This window comes from Hibiscus syriacus, unplaced genomic scaffold (assembly GCF_006381635.1).
Source record: "Hibiscus syriacus cultivar Baekdansim isolate YM2019G1 unplaced genomic scaffold, ASM638163v2 tig00112253_pilon, whole genome shotgun sequence".
NCBI classification, from domain to species: Eukaryota; Viridiplantae; Streptophyta; class Magnoliopsida; order Malvales; family Malvaceae; genus Hibiscus; species Hibiscus syriacus.
The window spans coordinates 755,835-771,534 of record NW_024063283.1 but is presented as its reverse complement, the minus strand read 5'-3'; the positions used below and the strand labels follow the sequence as shown (position 1 = coordinate 771,534).

The following is a 15,700-nucleotide window of genomic DNA, read 5'->3' as shown; positions in this document are numbered from 1 at the left end:
ATAAATTAATTATTAAGAATTATGAATTTAATCCTCATATTCTTCAAAAATTTATGAACAAGAAGATCAACTTTACATTGTATCTTTTGCAGAAACTCAACCATATGTATATATACACCTTTCTTTACGCAAGATTCCTCTAAAGTAAAATTCAAACCGCAACAACTTCTATCAACCTTCTCAACTCGTATGAGAACTGCACAGAACTAACTGCTTATACACACAAATATATATATATATATATATATATATAATGCAATACTATATGTATTTAAGGAAGAAGAAAGTTACAGATTACAATGACAGTCTGAGCTCCAAATCTAGTTGTCGTGCATCACCTGATTCAGAATTCTGACTGCTGGGTTCCACCGAGTTGCTTCTCTGCTTGATCTTTGTTGGTTTTGAATCCTGTACGTATTGGAAAATATTTGTATAAGAATGTGTATTATCGATATTTATATAAGAGTATTGTTTATGGAAACCCTACTAGTAGATTTAGAAGTTGTCGGGTCTGGTTCGGTTGTGCAAAATTTTGACCGTCTAATATGCCATTTCTGGTGTTCCAACTGTTGCAAATGATTGGAACATATTAAGCAATATATATAAATATATACACATACATATACATGTATATATATCATAAAATGTATATATGCACCTTGTTGTAGTTGTAGGTAAGGAATCAGCATATATGATACTTTGATTATGTTTGCAGTGCCCCATCTGCAATACGAGGCAAGTGAAGATTTTGTTTCGTGGGGGAAATTACTATCTAGGGCTATTTCTAATGATGATGATGATGGAAGAATATATGTATATAGCAAAAATATTCTGCCATGAATCATGATTGCTGCTTTAAAGACGACCATTATACATACATTAGTAAAGTAAATACAGCAGTTGAAATGGATGATCATTAACAGAAAATCATGTACAACTATACAAAGAAACCTACCATCTTGCTGGAGTGGAAACCATAAGAAGCCAAGGAAGTTGATGAATATGAAAGAGATGAATAAGCTTTCTGCCCCCTCATATCTTCCTGCACTTGCACACATCCCAGGAAATATGAAGGGATAGGGAAGCCATAAAAATGGTTAAAAAATCAGAGTGAAAGGTGAAATTACGTGGTTGAAATCTCCAGGGTAAGTTCCATAAGGAGAAGCCATTTTTCCGTGTAAAATCCTCTCCAATTGATCAACACCAAGCCCTCTCCGGGGTGGCCTAGACTTCTCTGAATTACTCTTTTTCTTGCCTTTACTTGAAGACGACGACCCTCCTCTCTCATTTCTCATGTTTGCTTCTCCAAAAATCAACTGCTATGTATGTGCAAAATAAAATAAAATCCCAAGCTTTCTCTTTCAGCTGAAGAATCAAGTTAAAAGATCTCAACTGCCCCTTTCAAAGCTGCTAGATCAGATTTTTTACATTATATATATATATATATGTCACAACCGTCTTTCGCTTGGGCCCCAGAATCGGGCTTCGACTTGGATTAAATGAATTAGGAGTCGCCACCGATCATTTATTTAAAAATAAATAGGTTGATCGGATACCCTATTTCTTACCTGTTCTGCGTCTTACCAGAAATATGTCGGGCTCGGGAGTCGGTTACGGTCAAGGAAGGATTAGCACCCTTGAACCGCCCTTTCGGTACTACATAATTTCCAATTGTCTTAATTAAGAAAAATTGTAACTTTAAATTAAAAGGTAAAATAGCGATCCCTAAACTTACCTCTGATTGGTTGAAACTCTTATTAAAAAGGTCGAAAATGTTAGATAAAAATAATAATAGTAAATGAACATTAAATAAATCAAAGGGAAGAAGCATAAATAAAATAAAAATAATAAATAAATAAATGTAATATATGAATGAATGTGAGATGGGATGAAATAACGTGTCTCCAGCTGCCCCTCTTTGCTTATTATCGTGTAACGAAAATGGAGCAAAGACTAATAGACACAAATTTCATCCATATCGAATGTCCTCTGTTGTAGAGTTGAAATCCGATGTTGAAACTGGTTTGTCAATTTGAATCGCGAAATGACTCCCTCGTCGCAAGGTCGAGTTGAACTGGGAGTTTATGAGCATGATATCCTTCGTCGTGAAGTTAAAATCGAACTAAAAGCTTTTGGTGGGCGGCCTCTGAATCATCTTCTGGCTCAAGATACTTCATCGTGAAGGTGGAACTTGACTTGAAAACTTTGGTGTTGATGTGTTACAGATGACTTTCTCGTCGTGAAGTTGAGCAATCTGTTTGTGAAGTTGGAATTGTATATGGCTCATTCGTCGTGAATTTGAGCCTGAGAATTGGATATCCTTCGTCGTGAAGTTGAAATCCAATGCAAGATGCGTTGTTTTGAGGCCAATATCCTTCGCTGTGAAGTTGAAATTGGCTCTAAAACCGGGAAATTACTTGTTGACAACCAGCGGTCCCTTCATTGTGAAGTTGAACTTGTGTTGTCTGGGCCCAATCTCCTTCGTTGTGAAGTTGAAATTGGCTCTGAAATTGGGAAGTTGTTTATTGACAACCAGCGGTCCCTTCGTCGTGAAGTTGAACTTGCGTTGTCTGGAGTCTAATATCCTTCGTTGTGAAGTTGAAATTGGGAAATTGTTTATTGACAACCAGCGGTCCCTTCGTCGTGAAGTTGAACTTGCGTTGTCTGGAGTCCAATATCCTTCGTTGTGAAGTTGAAATTGGCTCTGAAATTGTTTATTGACAACCAGCGGTCCCTTCATCGTGAAGTTGAACTTGCGTTGTCTGGAGTCCAATATCCTTCGTTGTGAAGCTGAAATTGGCCCTGAAATTGTTTATTGACAACCAGCGGTCCCTTCGTCATGAAGTTGAACTTGCGTTGTCTGGAGTCCAATATCCTTCGTTGTGAAGTTGAAATTGGCCCTGAAATTGTTTATTGACAACCAGCGGTCCCTTCGTCGTGAAGTTGAACTTGCGTTGTCTGGAGTCCAATATCCTTCGTTGTGAAGTTGAAATTGGCTCTGAAATTGAGAAATGTCTGTTGACAGCCAGCGGTCCCTTCGCTGTGAAGTTGAACTTGCGTTGTCTGGAGTCCAATATCCTTCGTTGTGAAGTTGAAATCAACTCTGGGTAAAACCTGCAAAGATATGCGTATATGCGATGTTATGGATGTCATGCTCTTAGGTATGCCTAAAATGTATATGCAACATATGTTATTCTGGGCTCTAGAGAGAAATCTCGATCTCCGGTGGCCTGTCGTTGTTGACTCTTGATTTTGAAAGCTTGAAGTTCCGATCTCTGATCTTGAATTCTTCAAATGTTTAAATATGATGTGCACATTCTGTTTTTTTTTGATTTGGGAGATGCTCCTCAACCATCTCAAGCATGTGCATGAGCCTTGATCGGTTTCTGGGTACCTGTACTTTTCAATGAATCTTTGTACAGTAATATGCGATTATCTTTCACAAAAAATAAATAAATCATTAGGTTTAAATCTAATTCAAGATACTCAGAAGGAATCAGAGGAAAGATTGCCTTTATTCATAAGGGAGGAGAAGAACAAATAATACATGGCAAACATTCTAGAAAACGAATACACGATGATGTGTAAATGACTGTCTTAGATCTCGATAATGTGGGCACTTCTGAGTTGAAAAGCCGTTTGGTGACCTTGAATGCAGCCTTTGCCAAAGGATCTTTGAAAATGCGACAACGTTTGGGAGGGTACAACATTTCTCCGATTTGTTGAGTTCGTAGAAGATTCATGTGCCGGGATGTTTCCACCGTTAATATCCAAATCGCCCTTTCTGGGTTTTCAACTTGGACCCATCCTTGGTTGCAAGACGCCCTTTGCGGGTTTTCATCTTGAACCCACCTTATTTTCTCTTCTTTTGTTTGTTTTTCTATTTTTTTTTCAATTTAGGGCGCCCTTTCGGGTTTTCACTCTAAACATTTTTTTTTAATTTAGGGCGCCCTCTCGGGTTTTTATCCTAAGCGAAATATTTCTTGACTGCGTCCGAGTTGATGGGATGTGACAGTTCAGGTCCTTCCATTTCAACCAGGACAAGAGCTCCTCCGGAGAAAGCCTTTTTCACGACATAAGGTCCTTCCCAATTTGGCGTCCATTTTCCTCGGAAATCCTTCTGGATTGGCCAAATTCTTTTTAACACTAGATCCCCTTCGCGGAATATTCTCGGGCGTACCTTTTTGTCATGTGCCCAAATCATTCGTTTCTGATAGATTTGACCATGATGAATGGCTTTCAGTCTTTTTTCCTATATCAGATTAAGCTGATCATATCTAGATTGTACCCACTCTACATCGTCTAGTTTGACTTCTGTCAAGACCCGAAGAGACAGAATCTCGACTTCAATGGGTAGGACTTCTTCCATTCCATAGGCTAGTGAAAACGGAGTTGCACCAGTCGAAGTTCATACCGAGGTTCGATAAGCGAACAAAGCAAAAGGCAACTTCTCATGCCAGTCTTTATAAGTTTCAGTCGTTTTCTCCACTATCTTCTTAATGTTTTTGTTTGCTGCTTCTACTGCTCCGTTCATCTTTGGTCTGTAAGCAGTGGAATTGTGATGTTTTATGTTGAACTGTTCGCAAGCAGCACTCATCATCTTGTTGTTCAAGTTTGTTGCGTTATCGGTGATAATCCTTTTAGGTAGACCATACCGACATATAATTTCTTTCTTCAGAAACTTGCAAATAGTGGATTGAGTGACACTGGCATATGACGCAGCCTCTACCCATTTCGTGAAATAGTCAATTGCTACGAGAATGAAACGGTGACCATTCGAAGCCTTCGGATGGATTTGCCCGATAACGTCCATGCCCTACACAGAGAAAGGTCATGGTGACGCCATTACATGAAGCGGATGGGGTGGAACATTTATCTTGTCTCCATAAATCTGACATTTATGACATCTCCTAGCATAGTTGATGCAATCGCTTTCCAGCGAGGACCAAAAATATCCGCATCTCATTATTTGTCTTGACATCATATGCCCATTTGCATGTGCTCCACAAACTCCATCGTGTACTTCTTCCACTATCATTTTTGCCTCTTCAGCATCGACGCACCTTAACAGAACTTGGTTATGGCTTTTCTTGTATAAAACCTCTCCGTCAAGGACGTATCCAGCTGCCAACCTTCTAAGGGTTCTCTTATCAGTTTCGGTGGCTTTTTCTGGATAACTCCGATGCTTGATATACTGCAGAATGTCGTAGTACCAAGGCTTAGTGTCTTTCACTTCTTCAATTTGGTAACAATGAGCTGGGTATTCAAATGACTGCATGTTAATTGGCATCATTTCAGACTCCCCACCAGCCCTGAATGTGGCTGCCAATGTAGCTAAAGCGTCAGCCATCTGATTTTCTTCTCTAGGCACGTAGTGGAAGGTGACTTCGTCGAACTCTTCGAGTAGATCCAGCACTAGTCTCCGGTATTCTAACAGTTTTATATCCTTAGTTTCCCATTCTCCTCGGAGCTGATAGATTACTAAGGCTGAATCACCATACACCCGCAAAGTCTTTATATTTTGCCCCAATGCAGCCTGAATTCCCAAGACGCATGCTTCATATTCAGCCATGTTATTGGTGCAATCAAAGTTTAGTCTGCTGGTAAATGGGTAATGACTCCCTTCCTGAGAGATCAGGATTGCCCCGATGCCATGTCCTAATGCATTTGATGCTCCATCGAACTGCATTTTCCAGGAGCTGTCTGTTGAAGTATCTGCTTCTTCTAAAGATATGGCCATCAAGTTTTCATCTGGGAAATCAAAGTCCAGCGGCTCATAGCTCTCATCAGTTCTGCTTGCCAAAAAATCGGATATGGCACTGCCTTTTACCGCTTTTTGGCTCACGTATTCGATGTCAAATTCAAACAAAAGCATCTGCCATCGGGCTAACCTTCCGGATAGAGCAGGTACACCCATCATGTATTTTAGTGGGTCTAACTTGGAAATCAGCCAAGTGGTGTGATACAACATGTATTGTCGAAGTCTTTTTGTAGCCCAGACCAGGGCACAACAAACCTTCTCCATAGGAGGATATCGGACCTCGCAATCGGTGAACTTCTTGCTTAAGTAGTAGATGACTCTTTCCTTCTTCCCGGACTCATCATGTTGACCCAGGACACACCCCATGGAGCTCTCGAATATGGAGAGATACAAGAACAGAGGTTTTCCTGGGATAGGGGACATCAGGATAGGAGCGTGGGACAGGTACTCTTTTACCTTCTCAAATGCAATCTGACAGTTTTCATCCCATGTTCCAGGGCTGTTTTTTCGGAGAAGGCGAAAGATTGGATCACACTTGTCAGTTAACTGAGATATAAACCGGGCTATGTAATTTAATCTTCCTAAAAAACCTCGGACCTCCTTTTGTGTTCGTGGAGGAGGTAGACTCTGGATAGACTTAACCTTATCAGGATCAACCTCAATGCCTTTTCTGCTGACTATAAAGCCTAATAGTTTCCCGGATGTCACCCCGAAGGTACACTTGCTAGGGTTCAGTCGTAACCGGAATTTCCTCAATCTCTGGAAGAGCTTTCTCAGATTCTCGACATGTTCATTCTCGGTCTGTGCCTTGACAATCATGTCGTCGACATAAACCTCGATCTCTTGGTGCATCATGTCGTGGAACAAGGTCACCATAGCTCTCTGATATGTTGCCCCATCATTCTTTAATCCGAAAGGCATCACTTTGTAACAGAAAGTTCCCCACATTATGACGAAAGTGGTCTTCTCCATGTCTTCGGGATGCATCTTGATCTGATTGTACCCCGAAAATCCATCCATGAATGAAAAGTAGGCGTTCCCGGCTGTATTGTCCACTAGAGTGTCTATGTGTGGCAGAGGAAAGTTGTCCTTGGGACTTGTCTTGTTAAGGTACCGGTAATCGACACACATGCGTACTTTCCCGTCCTTATTCGGCACAGGCACTATGTTGGCCACCCACTCTGGGTATTTGGCTACTTGGAGAAAACCGGCATCAAATTGCTTCTTGACTTCTTCCTTGATCTTAAGGAGCATTTCTGGTCGCATTCTTCTCAGTTTTTGCTGCACAGGTTTGAATTCTGGTTTGATTGGCAGTTTGTGAACTACCATATCTGTGTCTAGTCCCGGCATGTCTTGATACGACCAAGCGAACACATCTCCGTACTCCTGAAGTAAGACTATCAGGTTTTTTCTTGCTTCAGTCGAAAGAGTTGTGCCGATTTTAACCTCATTTCGATCTTCCTCAGTGCCCAAATTTAAGATTTCGATCGCCTCCTCATGTGGCAGTATTTGCTTTTGTTCTCTTTCTATCATTCTCAACAATTCGGTAGGCAAGTTGTACTCCTCTTCATTATCGCATTCATCAAATTCCCCAAGACAAATGGTTGATTCAAAATCCACCTCCGGATCAGGATCATTAGTGCCCACATTATCGTTATCTGGGAACCTGAAAGGAGAAAAATGTGCATGTGTGAGAGGATAATATCCCACACGGAACGGTCAAGAGCTAACTTTGAGAGTTACTGGAAAATGAAGTATTGGAATGAAGGAGATAGACAATGAATTCAAAAATAAACGAAAAATTGGTTTGCCATGGAAAAGAAAAAAATGCATCTTTTATTAAATTTAAACAAAACGTTTATTCACCCTTACAAAAGATCACCTATTACCCCGGGTATAGGCAAATAGGGATAGTTCGAATATTACTCTGAAAGATTCTTGTAAACCACATGTAGTTCTTCCATCGACCATCTGCTAGGCACGAACCCATGTGGCAGAGGGCATATCCCGGATCTATCTCCGTTGTCAACATCTTCTGTGGTCACGGCATTAATGTTCAGATCTTCCAGAGCCGTTTCTAACTCGGATATGGTGGTCTCAAACACATAACCACCTGACTTGAATGTTCTGAAAAGCGGCGGGAATGTCATAGGCTTCCATTGGAGTTCGTTTCCAGTCAATCTGACCAATCTTCTCTCCCGGTTCTTTTGGATCTCCTTTCTCTTTTCATGATAACTGGGCTGAAAACTGAGCCCAAATTGGTCTAATTTTGAGATAGGAAGGACAGGATTGATCATTCCTTGCAAATATTTCCCAAAACCTCTCCCGGTTCTGGCGCCTCGGCCCAGGGTTTGCTTGATCTCCATCCTTGTGCATTTGGAGAGTCGAGGTCTTGGGATTATCTTTCCTTCCGCCACGAATGTGGCATTCACAAACTCCAAGGAGCGGAACGAACATTCTACCGCTTCCTCGTTTACTTCGATGTATGGAGCCTCTGTGGTCACGCTTGCCACGATATCTTCCTCAGCGTTGATAATTACTAAGGTCCCGTCAATAACAAATTTAACTTTTTGGCGCAACGTGGAGGGTACTACACCTGCTTGATGAATCCACGGCCTTCCCAAAAGACAGCTATAGGATGGCATGATATCCATCACAAGGAACTCAACATCATAGGTGGCTGGTCCGATGGTCAATGGTACCTCGATCTTTCTGATTACCTCTCTTTTGGTCCCATCAAATGCTCGGACCACATTCTGACAAGCTCTCATATGAGAGGTATCTATTGGTAGCCTCTTCAATGTAATCGAAGGCATCACGTTCAGGGCCGAACCATTATCGATTAAGACACTTGGTAAAGCATGCCCCTTACAGTAGGTAGTAATGTGTAATGCCTTTGTTTAGCCTCTTCCTCCAGATGGAATCTCATCATCTGAAAACGAGATGAGATTATCAGCTTGAATATTATTCACCAGTCGATCCATCTTACTGACTGGTATGTCTTGTGGCATGAACATTTGATTAAGGACATTCAACAGTGCTTCTCGGTGTGCTTCTGAGCTTAAAAATAGTGCTAGCATTGAAGTACGTGTAGGTAAGTTGTGGAGCTGTTCTACAATGTTGTACTCGCTGTGCTTCAAGATCTTGAGGAACTCTTTAGCTTCTTCCTCCTTTATAGGTTCATTGACAACTAGCACATCTTCTTTGAACGGCTCAAGTGGCCTTTGCCCCACTTTGCTATTACATCCTCCGGAAGTACTCACCTGACATTCGTACTTCCATGGCACTTGCCGATTGTCCTTATATTGAAAAGGCCGAGGTGCTGAGATTACCACCTTGGCTGGTGTTGTTACTGTCATGCTTGCCTTAGGGGTAATTATCAAAGGACTACCCCTACCAAATCTTCTGTCTGATGATTCTCCAGTGGCACAAACATCTGCTTCCAAGGACTCTTGAATTTCTTCGTAAAACTCCAGCTCCTTCCGATCCATCATGAGTTGGACTAACAATCTGAACTCTGGGCAATCTTGCACTTTATGCCCTTCTTTGTTGTGGTAACAACAATGGTTACCATCTTCATTTTCTGTCGTATCTGGATATGGTGCAAGAAATCCTGCCTTTACCATTTGGCTCCATACCCAAGCCAAAGGAGATTTAATTTTCGAAACACTTGATTTAATTCTCCTGCCCCCTTCAGTAGTAATGGCATTGATTCCTGTCTCCTGATGATTGGGTAAGGGATTCTGGGTGACGTTTGGTGCTCCGGAGTTGAAAGTGATCCAATTCTTGTTCCGCATTCGTTGCACAAGTCTCTTGAATGCGAGACAACTTTCAATCGAATGCCCCTGCACACCGCCATGGTATTCGCAGTGAGCGCTCTCATCATACCATTTCGGGTAAGGGGGACTTATTGGATTCATAGGATAAGGTGACACTGCATGAGTGTCGAAGAGCTGTTGGTATAATTCTTTATATGTCATGGGAATGGGTTCGAACTGCTCTCTTTCCCTTTCCCTTCTTGGTTCTCTCTGATTCTGTCTAGAAGTACCGGATGGCACAGTTGCTGTGTAATTTGAGCTTGAGATCGTAACCCCCTTGCTGACGTTGTAGGTGTTTACATTGTTGATCTCTCGCTCTTTGTTTTTCACGGGAGGTTTTTTACTGGAGTCTCCTCCCTCAATCTTTCCTTGTTTAATGGCCAACTCGATCATTTCACCGGCCATGACTAAATCTGAGAAACTTCCCGACGTGATTGCTACCAAGTGCCCGAAGTAAGGTGCCTTCAAGGTCTGTACAAACAACTTTCTAGTTTCCTTTTCATCCAAGGGTGGATGAACTTGCACAGATAAATCCCTCCATCTCTGTGCGTACTGTCGGAAACTCCCATTGTGTTTCTTCTCTAGACTTTGTAACATAACCCGGTCTAGTCTCATATCGTTGATATGCTTATACTGCTCCAAGAAAGACTTGGCTAAGTCTTTCTACGTCTTGATATGAGTTTGACTAAGCTGGTTGTACCACCGAATAGCTGAACCGGACAGGCTCTCCTGAAAGCAATGGATCAGGAGTTGGTCATTCCCGCCATATCTTGTCATCTTTCGACAGAACATAGTGATATGGGCTGAAGGGCAGCTGTTCCCGTCGAACTTCTCAAACTCAGGAACTTTAAACTTTGGTGGAAGCACCAAGTCTGGAACTAGGCTCAGCTCCATTGCGTCCACTCCATAATAATCATGGTCTCCCTGGACCATCTTTATTTGATCTTCTAATATTTTTATCTTTTCTTCTATCTTTTTGGCTTTATCTTCCTCATCAAAGTCTGGGACATGATAATCATCCGGATGATCGTAGAAGTTTGTATCTTCACAGCAGGTGCAACTTTCGTTTTGGTAACGAATGAGTCCCCGGGTAGTGCTGCTTTCCCTTTAGTAGCAGATGCGTCCCCGGGTAATATTCCGGGTGAGATAACCACTTGCGGGGTTGGTGGTATGGCCACCCCCTCGGAAGAAATGCCCCCTGATGCACTAGCTTGTTGTAGACCCGACAACTTGGCTACGATTTGGTCGACCAAGGACTTCTGATTTTTCTTTATGGACTCCAGAGTACTTTCACTGTTCTGAGCCATCTTATCTTCTAATTCCTTTTGAAGTCTTGCCATGTTCTCTTCGATCTTCTCCATTCTGGCTTCCATTTGTCTCTTTTTTACTCGAGTATTGTGCGGGTGATGTGTATCTGATGCTTGCGGTGGTAAGCTCGGTGTCTGAGACATGTTCTGTTAGTTAATACGAATGTAAAAACATGGAAAATATAAAATAAACAAACATGAAATATAAAATGCAAGAAATGCAATGTATGATGTATGCAATTGGAGGCATTGATCCAGAAAAGTGTTCATTATTATAAATAATCCTTATTCAGACAAAAATGTTTTATCTTTTTAGAGACATAAAAACAAATTAAAGATACATTCGGACTAAATCCTCTAGACCCCGAATGGCTTCCAGTAGGTTGACGAGTCTTCTGCCTTCATCTGTTACTGGTTGAATGCCTTGTCGAACCACTCCAGCTTCCCTTGCTAGGCCGTGAAGATGACGGGCTGCTTTTTCCACTTGATCCAGGAAATCTCGGATGGTTGCATCTCGGGCCCTCACCCTTCGCTGTGCTTGCTCCCAACGGAAACGCCATTGTAATCCTCCATCGAAAGGCACTATCTGAAGCTCGTTTGCTTGCCTCTTGAACCCATCTACAACATCTTCCAACTCAGCTATCATCTTGCCATTTTTCTCATGCTGTTTCTCTAAGTCAGCTACCCGAACTCTCAAGCGCTGGTTCTGATATTGACTATCTGCCAAGCGTCTTTGGGCAGTCTTCGTTTGTTCTTTCCAAGCTCTCTCATCAGGCCCATCGAACTTCCTTTTCAGGCTATGAGCTTCGTCTTTCCAGTATTCAGAGGTTACCTTCAACTTGGAGTTATCCTTGACCTTATCTTGATACCCCTTTCTCAGGTCTTCGAGCTCAAAGCGGGCCCTTTTCTGTTCTCTTTCCAGCTTATCTGCTCGATCTTTCTGAGAGTCAGCATCAAGCTTCCACTGATAACGTTCAGCTTCAAGTTCTCTTATCATCTGCTTTAGCTCATTATTCACAGCTTCAAACTCGGTCTTGGCTATCTCGAGTTCAGAAGGGACATGCATGAGATGTTCCTCTATGGTACGGGTGTCTTCATAGTCTGGTACCGGAATATTGTCATTTTTCCTTAACCTTCGCCACTCCACATAATCAGGAGTAAGCATACTTCTGGCAGCTACAACATCCATCCGGAATACTTTCCTCCATGAATCAGCTACTTCCTTGATCATCTTCTTATAGCTGTCACCGTGATACTCAAACTCTGACCTAGCTAGTCCATATGTCGCTGGGACAAACTGATGTGCCCCATATTGTCTAAGTGCTAATAACGGAGTATACCCGACTGCTCCCCAAAGTCCAAGTAAGGTCACAGTGTCGGAGTCACCACATCGAAAAAGAACATCACTGAGGAATAACTAGGGGGCTCTCCAGACAATATCTCGGTCCTGAAGATGTGTAAAGACCTTCATCCATTTTTCCTTCGAAGCGCCTTCAAGCCATTTCAAGGTGATGAATTCACCTAGAGGTGAATAGGTGGTGCTGAAACGGCGGTAGGCAACCCCGTTAGTCTTCCAGAAGTGGCTGTGAATCCAGACCTGAAGGAGCTGAATACACCCGGTGAATCTTCCTCCGCCAGTTCTTCGGCAATGATTGAGAGATCGAAAGGTCTCAGCCAAGATGGCTGGTGCTGGGTTAACTCGTTTCGAGAGTTGCTCAAACAGTTCCACTACGGTGGCATCGATGTATCCCAAGGTCTTTGGGAATATAATTAGACCATACAGACCTAATGCAAACAGGTCTATTGTCTTCCACTCATCGGGATGGTGCTTCATCAGTTGATTGATATGAAGCCAAGCGATTCCTTCTCCATTACCCTTACATCGAGCTCGGTCAGTTACCCATTTTTCATCAACTCCGGCAACCTTAGCTAGTGCATTTTTGAAAGGTTGACTTTTAATGTGCTTAAGGTAGGCCCGCTCGCGTTTGATGTTTTCACAATGCAGCAGTGTAGTGTACTCTTCTATGGTGGGTACCATGTCTTCCCGGTTAAAGGTGAAGCAACTGTATCCCGGATTCCAGAATTGAACCAAGGCTCTGATTAGGGGCTCATCAGTCTTAACATGAAGTAAAAGTGCAACATCACCGTACCGTTGGCGGAACTTCTGTTTCACCTCATTCTTCCAACCGTCCCAGATGTCCCGAAGCTCTTGCACGTCATTCTGCTTTAGGCTGATCGAGGCGTAGCTAACCAGCTCTGACACATAGCTGCTTTGAAGACTGTCTCCCTTTTCCTTCTGAGTCTTCTCGGACCATAGTCGTACCTCGGGGTTTTTAATCTCTTGTATTACAACACCTTTATCCATTAATTCAGATTACTTTATGCGTAATGAATGTCTTTTTAGGGATCAATGGCCTCTCGTTATGATGCAAATGCTAAAAAACAAACACAAAGGCAAAAAGTTAGTAAAAGTAGAGATAAATAAATAAATGAAAAAAAAGAAAAAAATGGCAAGGAAAAAAACATAGGGAAAAAACATGGTTAGGTAAACAATGTCCTAGGTTTTGGAATGTGGTTTTGGGGTAGGCTCTATTTCTTCAAAAGTCTCCCGGTTTAGGTTCTAAAACGGTACTCGAGTCCTCCTTGCCGGTGCCCCCTTGGGCTTACCAGACCCTTAGTCCTAAACCCATCACAGGCTTGTGTGGACTAAGTTAAACTCGAGGGGACACATTCCCTTATGTCTATGCGGAGAATAAATTCACACGAAGACATAAGGTATATGAATCCCGAAGGCTACTTGTTAGGCATATGCGGTGAATAAATTCACATGAATGCGTCGCTTTCACCCCCACTTAAAGGGTTCGGAGCTCGGGTATAGAGCCTTTGGATGAAAAAGTTTGGAAAGCTGAAATCATTAGAAAACGGTCAGTCCAACTATTTACTCGAAAAAATATAACCAAAAGTAAGTAATAAGGATCGAAATGTTACCTTAAAGTTCAAACTTACCCTTTTCATTAAAAAGACAACTGGAAATTACCTTAGCCTGACTCGCTTACCTGTGTCCCCAGCGGAGTCGCCAAGCTGTCGCAATCGTCTTTCGATTGGGCCCCAGAATCGGGCTTCGACTTGGATTAAATGAATTAGGAGTCACCACCGATCATTTATTTAAAAATAAATGGGTTGATCGGATACCCTATTTCTTACCTGTTCTGCGTCTTACCAGAAATATGTCGGGCTCGGGAGTCGGTTACGGTCAAGGAAGGATTAGCACCCTTGAACCGCCCTTTCGGTACTACATAATTTCCAATTGTCTTAATTAAGAAAAATTGTAACTTTAAATTAAAAGGTAAAATAGCGATCCCTAAACTTACCTCTGATTGGTTGAAACTTTTATTAAAAAGGTCGAAAATGTTAGATAAAAATAATAATAGTAAATGAACATTAAATAAATCAAAGGGAAGAAGCATAAATAAATAAATAAATAAATAAATCCAAGAAAATATAAGAGAGGAAAAAAACAAATAAAGTAAATCACAACTCTAACATTCAAACCAAATCCTAAATGGGACCTTAAACATCTACAAGATTTTAAAATAATAATGAAGACAAAGACAAGCATTCCAGGAAACAAAAATAATCACATGCCAATGGGGAGTAGATTAAAGCGTACAACATGCACAAAATTAAACATATAAATTCAAAGATCAAATAGGAGAAGAGAAAAAACCTAACCTACTGACTTAAACTACCACCTTACCGAAACAAACAAAATGAAGAATTTAGTCAAAAAGAAAAAAAACAATAGTACATGCAGACAAAAAAAAAAGGCCTAGGGGATAATAAAATACAAATAGATATATATATATAAAGATATAATATTAGTAAGATAATAGTAGGAAATTAAAATAAAGTTAAAAACGTATAGAACAAAATATAATAATAAAAAGCGTAGTAAATAAATAATAATACATTTACATACCTATATATAAATAATGACATGAAATATATAATAAAATATAATATAAATAATAATAACAAAGGTAAAGATAATAGGAAAATCAATAAAATGAAAAATATACATATACATATAATAAGATTAATAAATAAAAATAATTAAGTAATAATAAAATATGTATATATATATAAAAAAAGTAATAAGGGTCGAATTAAATAAGAAAAAGAATTAGATGTCCAAATTAAAAGAAAATAGAAATTACGGGCCAAGACTAAAATGAATTTAGGGACGAAAATGGGACCTTTTAACACAGCAGGGGACCGAAAGAGTGATTTACCCAATTTTATTAAAAAACACGCGGATCTAAAGCTGTTTGGGTTGGGTTATGAGTCGATCCGTGGGCTCACTATATGACTCAAACATTTTTTTAAGGTTTAATTTCTCTCTTCTTCTCTCGTCGAGAGCCCCTCTCCCTCACTCAAACTCTCTCTTTTGTTCATCCAACAGATGAACACACCACCGTTCGTTTCCAGAAAATGGTCCTGCGCCGCCTCAAGCCGTCTCGCCGCCGTCGTTGAACGGCCCCTGGCCGCCGTTCATCGACGGCAAAAATCAAAATTTTTCATTTTGCCGAGATGTCTTTGTACCCTCGTTTAAAAAAACATACTGATTTTGTGAAAAGGAGGCCTCGGGAGGGTAGATCTAGAATAGATCCACTCGAAATACCCCTCCCCGGGTCATCGGCCGTCTGAATAAGGAGACGAAAATAAAGAAAAGGATCTACACTCGCATGCAAAGAGGGACCAAACGAGGTAAAAAAAGCTACCTTTATTTCTTTCTTGCTTTCGGATATTACAAG

General features: G+C 41.1%; 1 protein-coding gene across 1 annotated transcript; it reads right to left on the bottom strand.

Moving 5' to 3' along the window:
• Nucleotides 1-294: 294 nt before the first annotated feature.
• On the bottom strand, nucleotides 295-12,075 carry LOC120176742 (protein SPEAR1-like). Its single transcript, XM_039183094.1, has 6 exons — nucleotides 11,995-12,075; nucleotides 1,128-1,316; nucleotides 956-1,042; nucleotides 659-723; nucleotides 490-566; nucleotides 295-416 (listed from the first exon to the last, which is right to left on the bottom strand). Exons 1-6 carry the CDS (start codon nucleotides 12,073-12,075, stop codon nucleotides 295-297), a joined length of 621 nt encoding a protein of 206 aa, XP_039039025.1.
• Nucleotides 12,076-15,700: the final 3,625 nt, after the last annotated feature.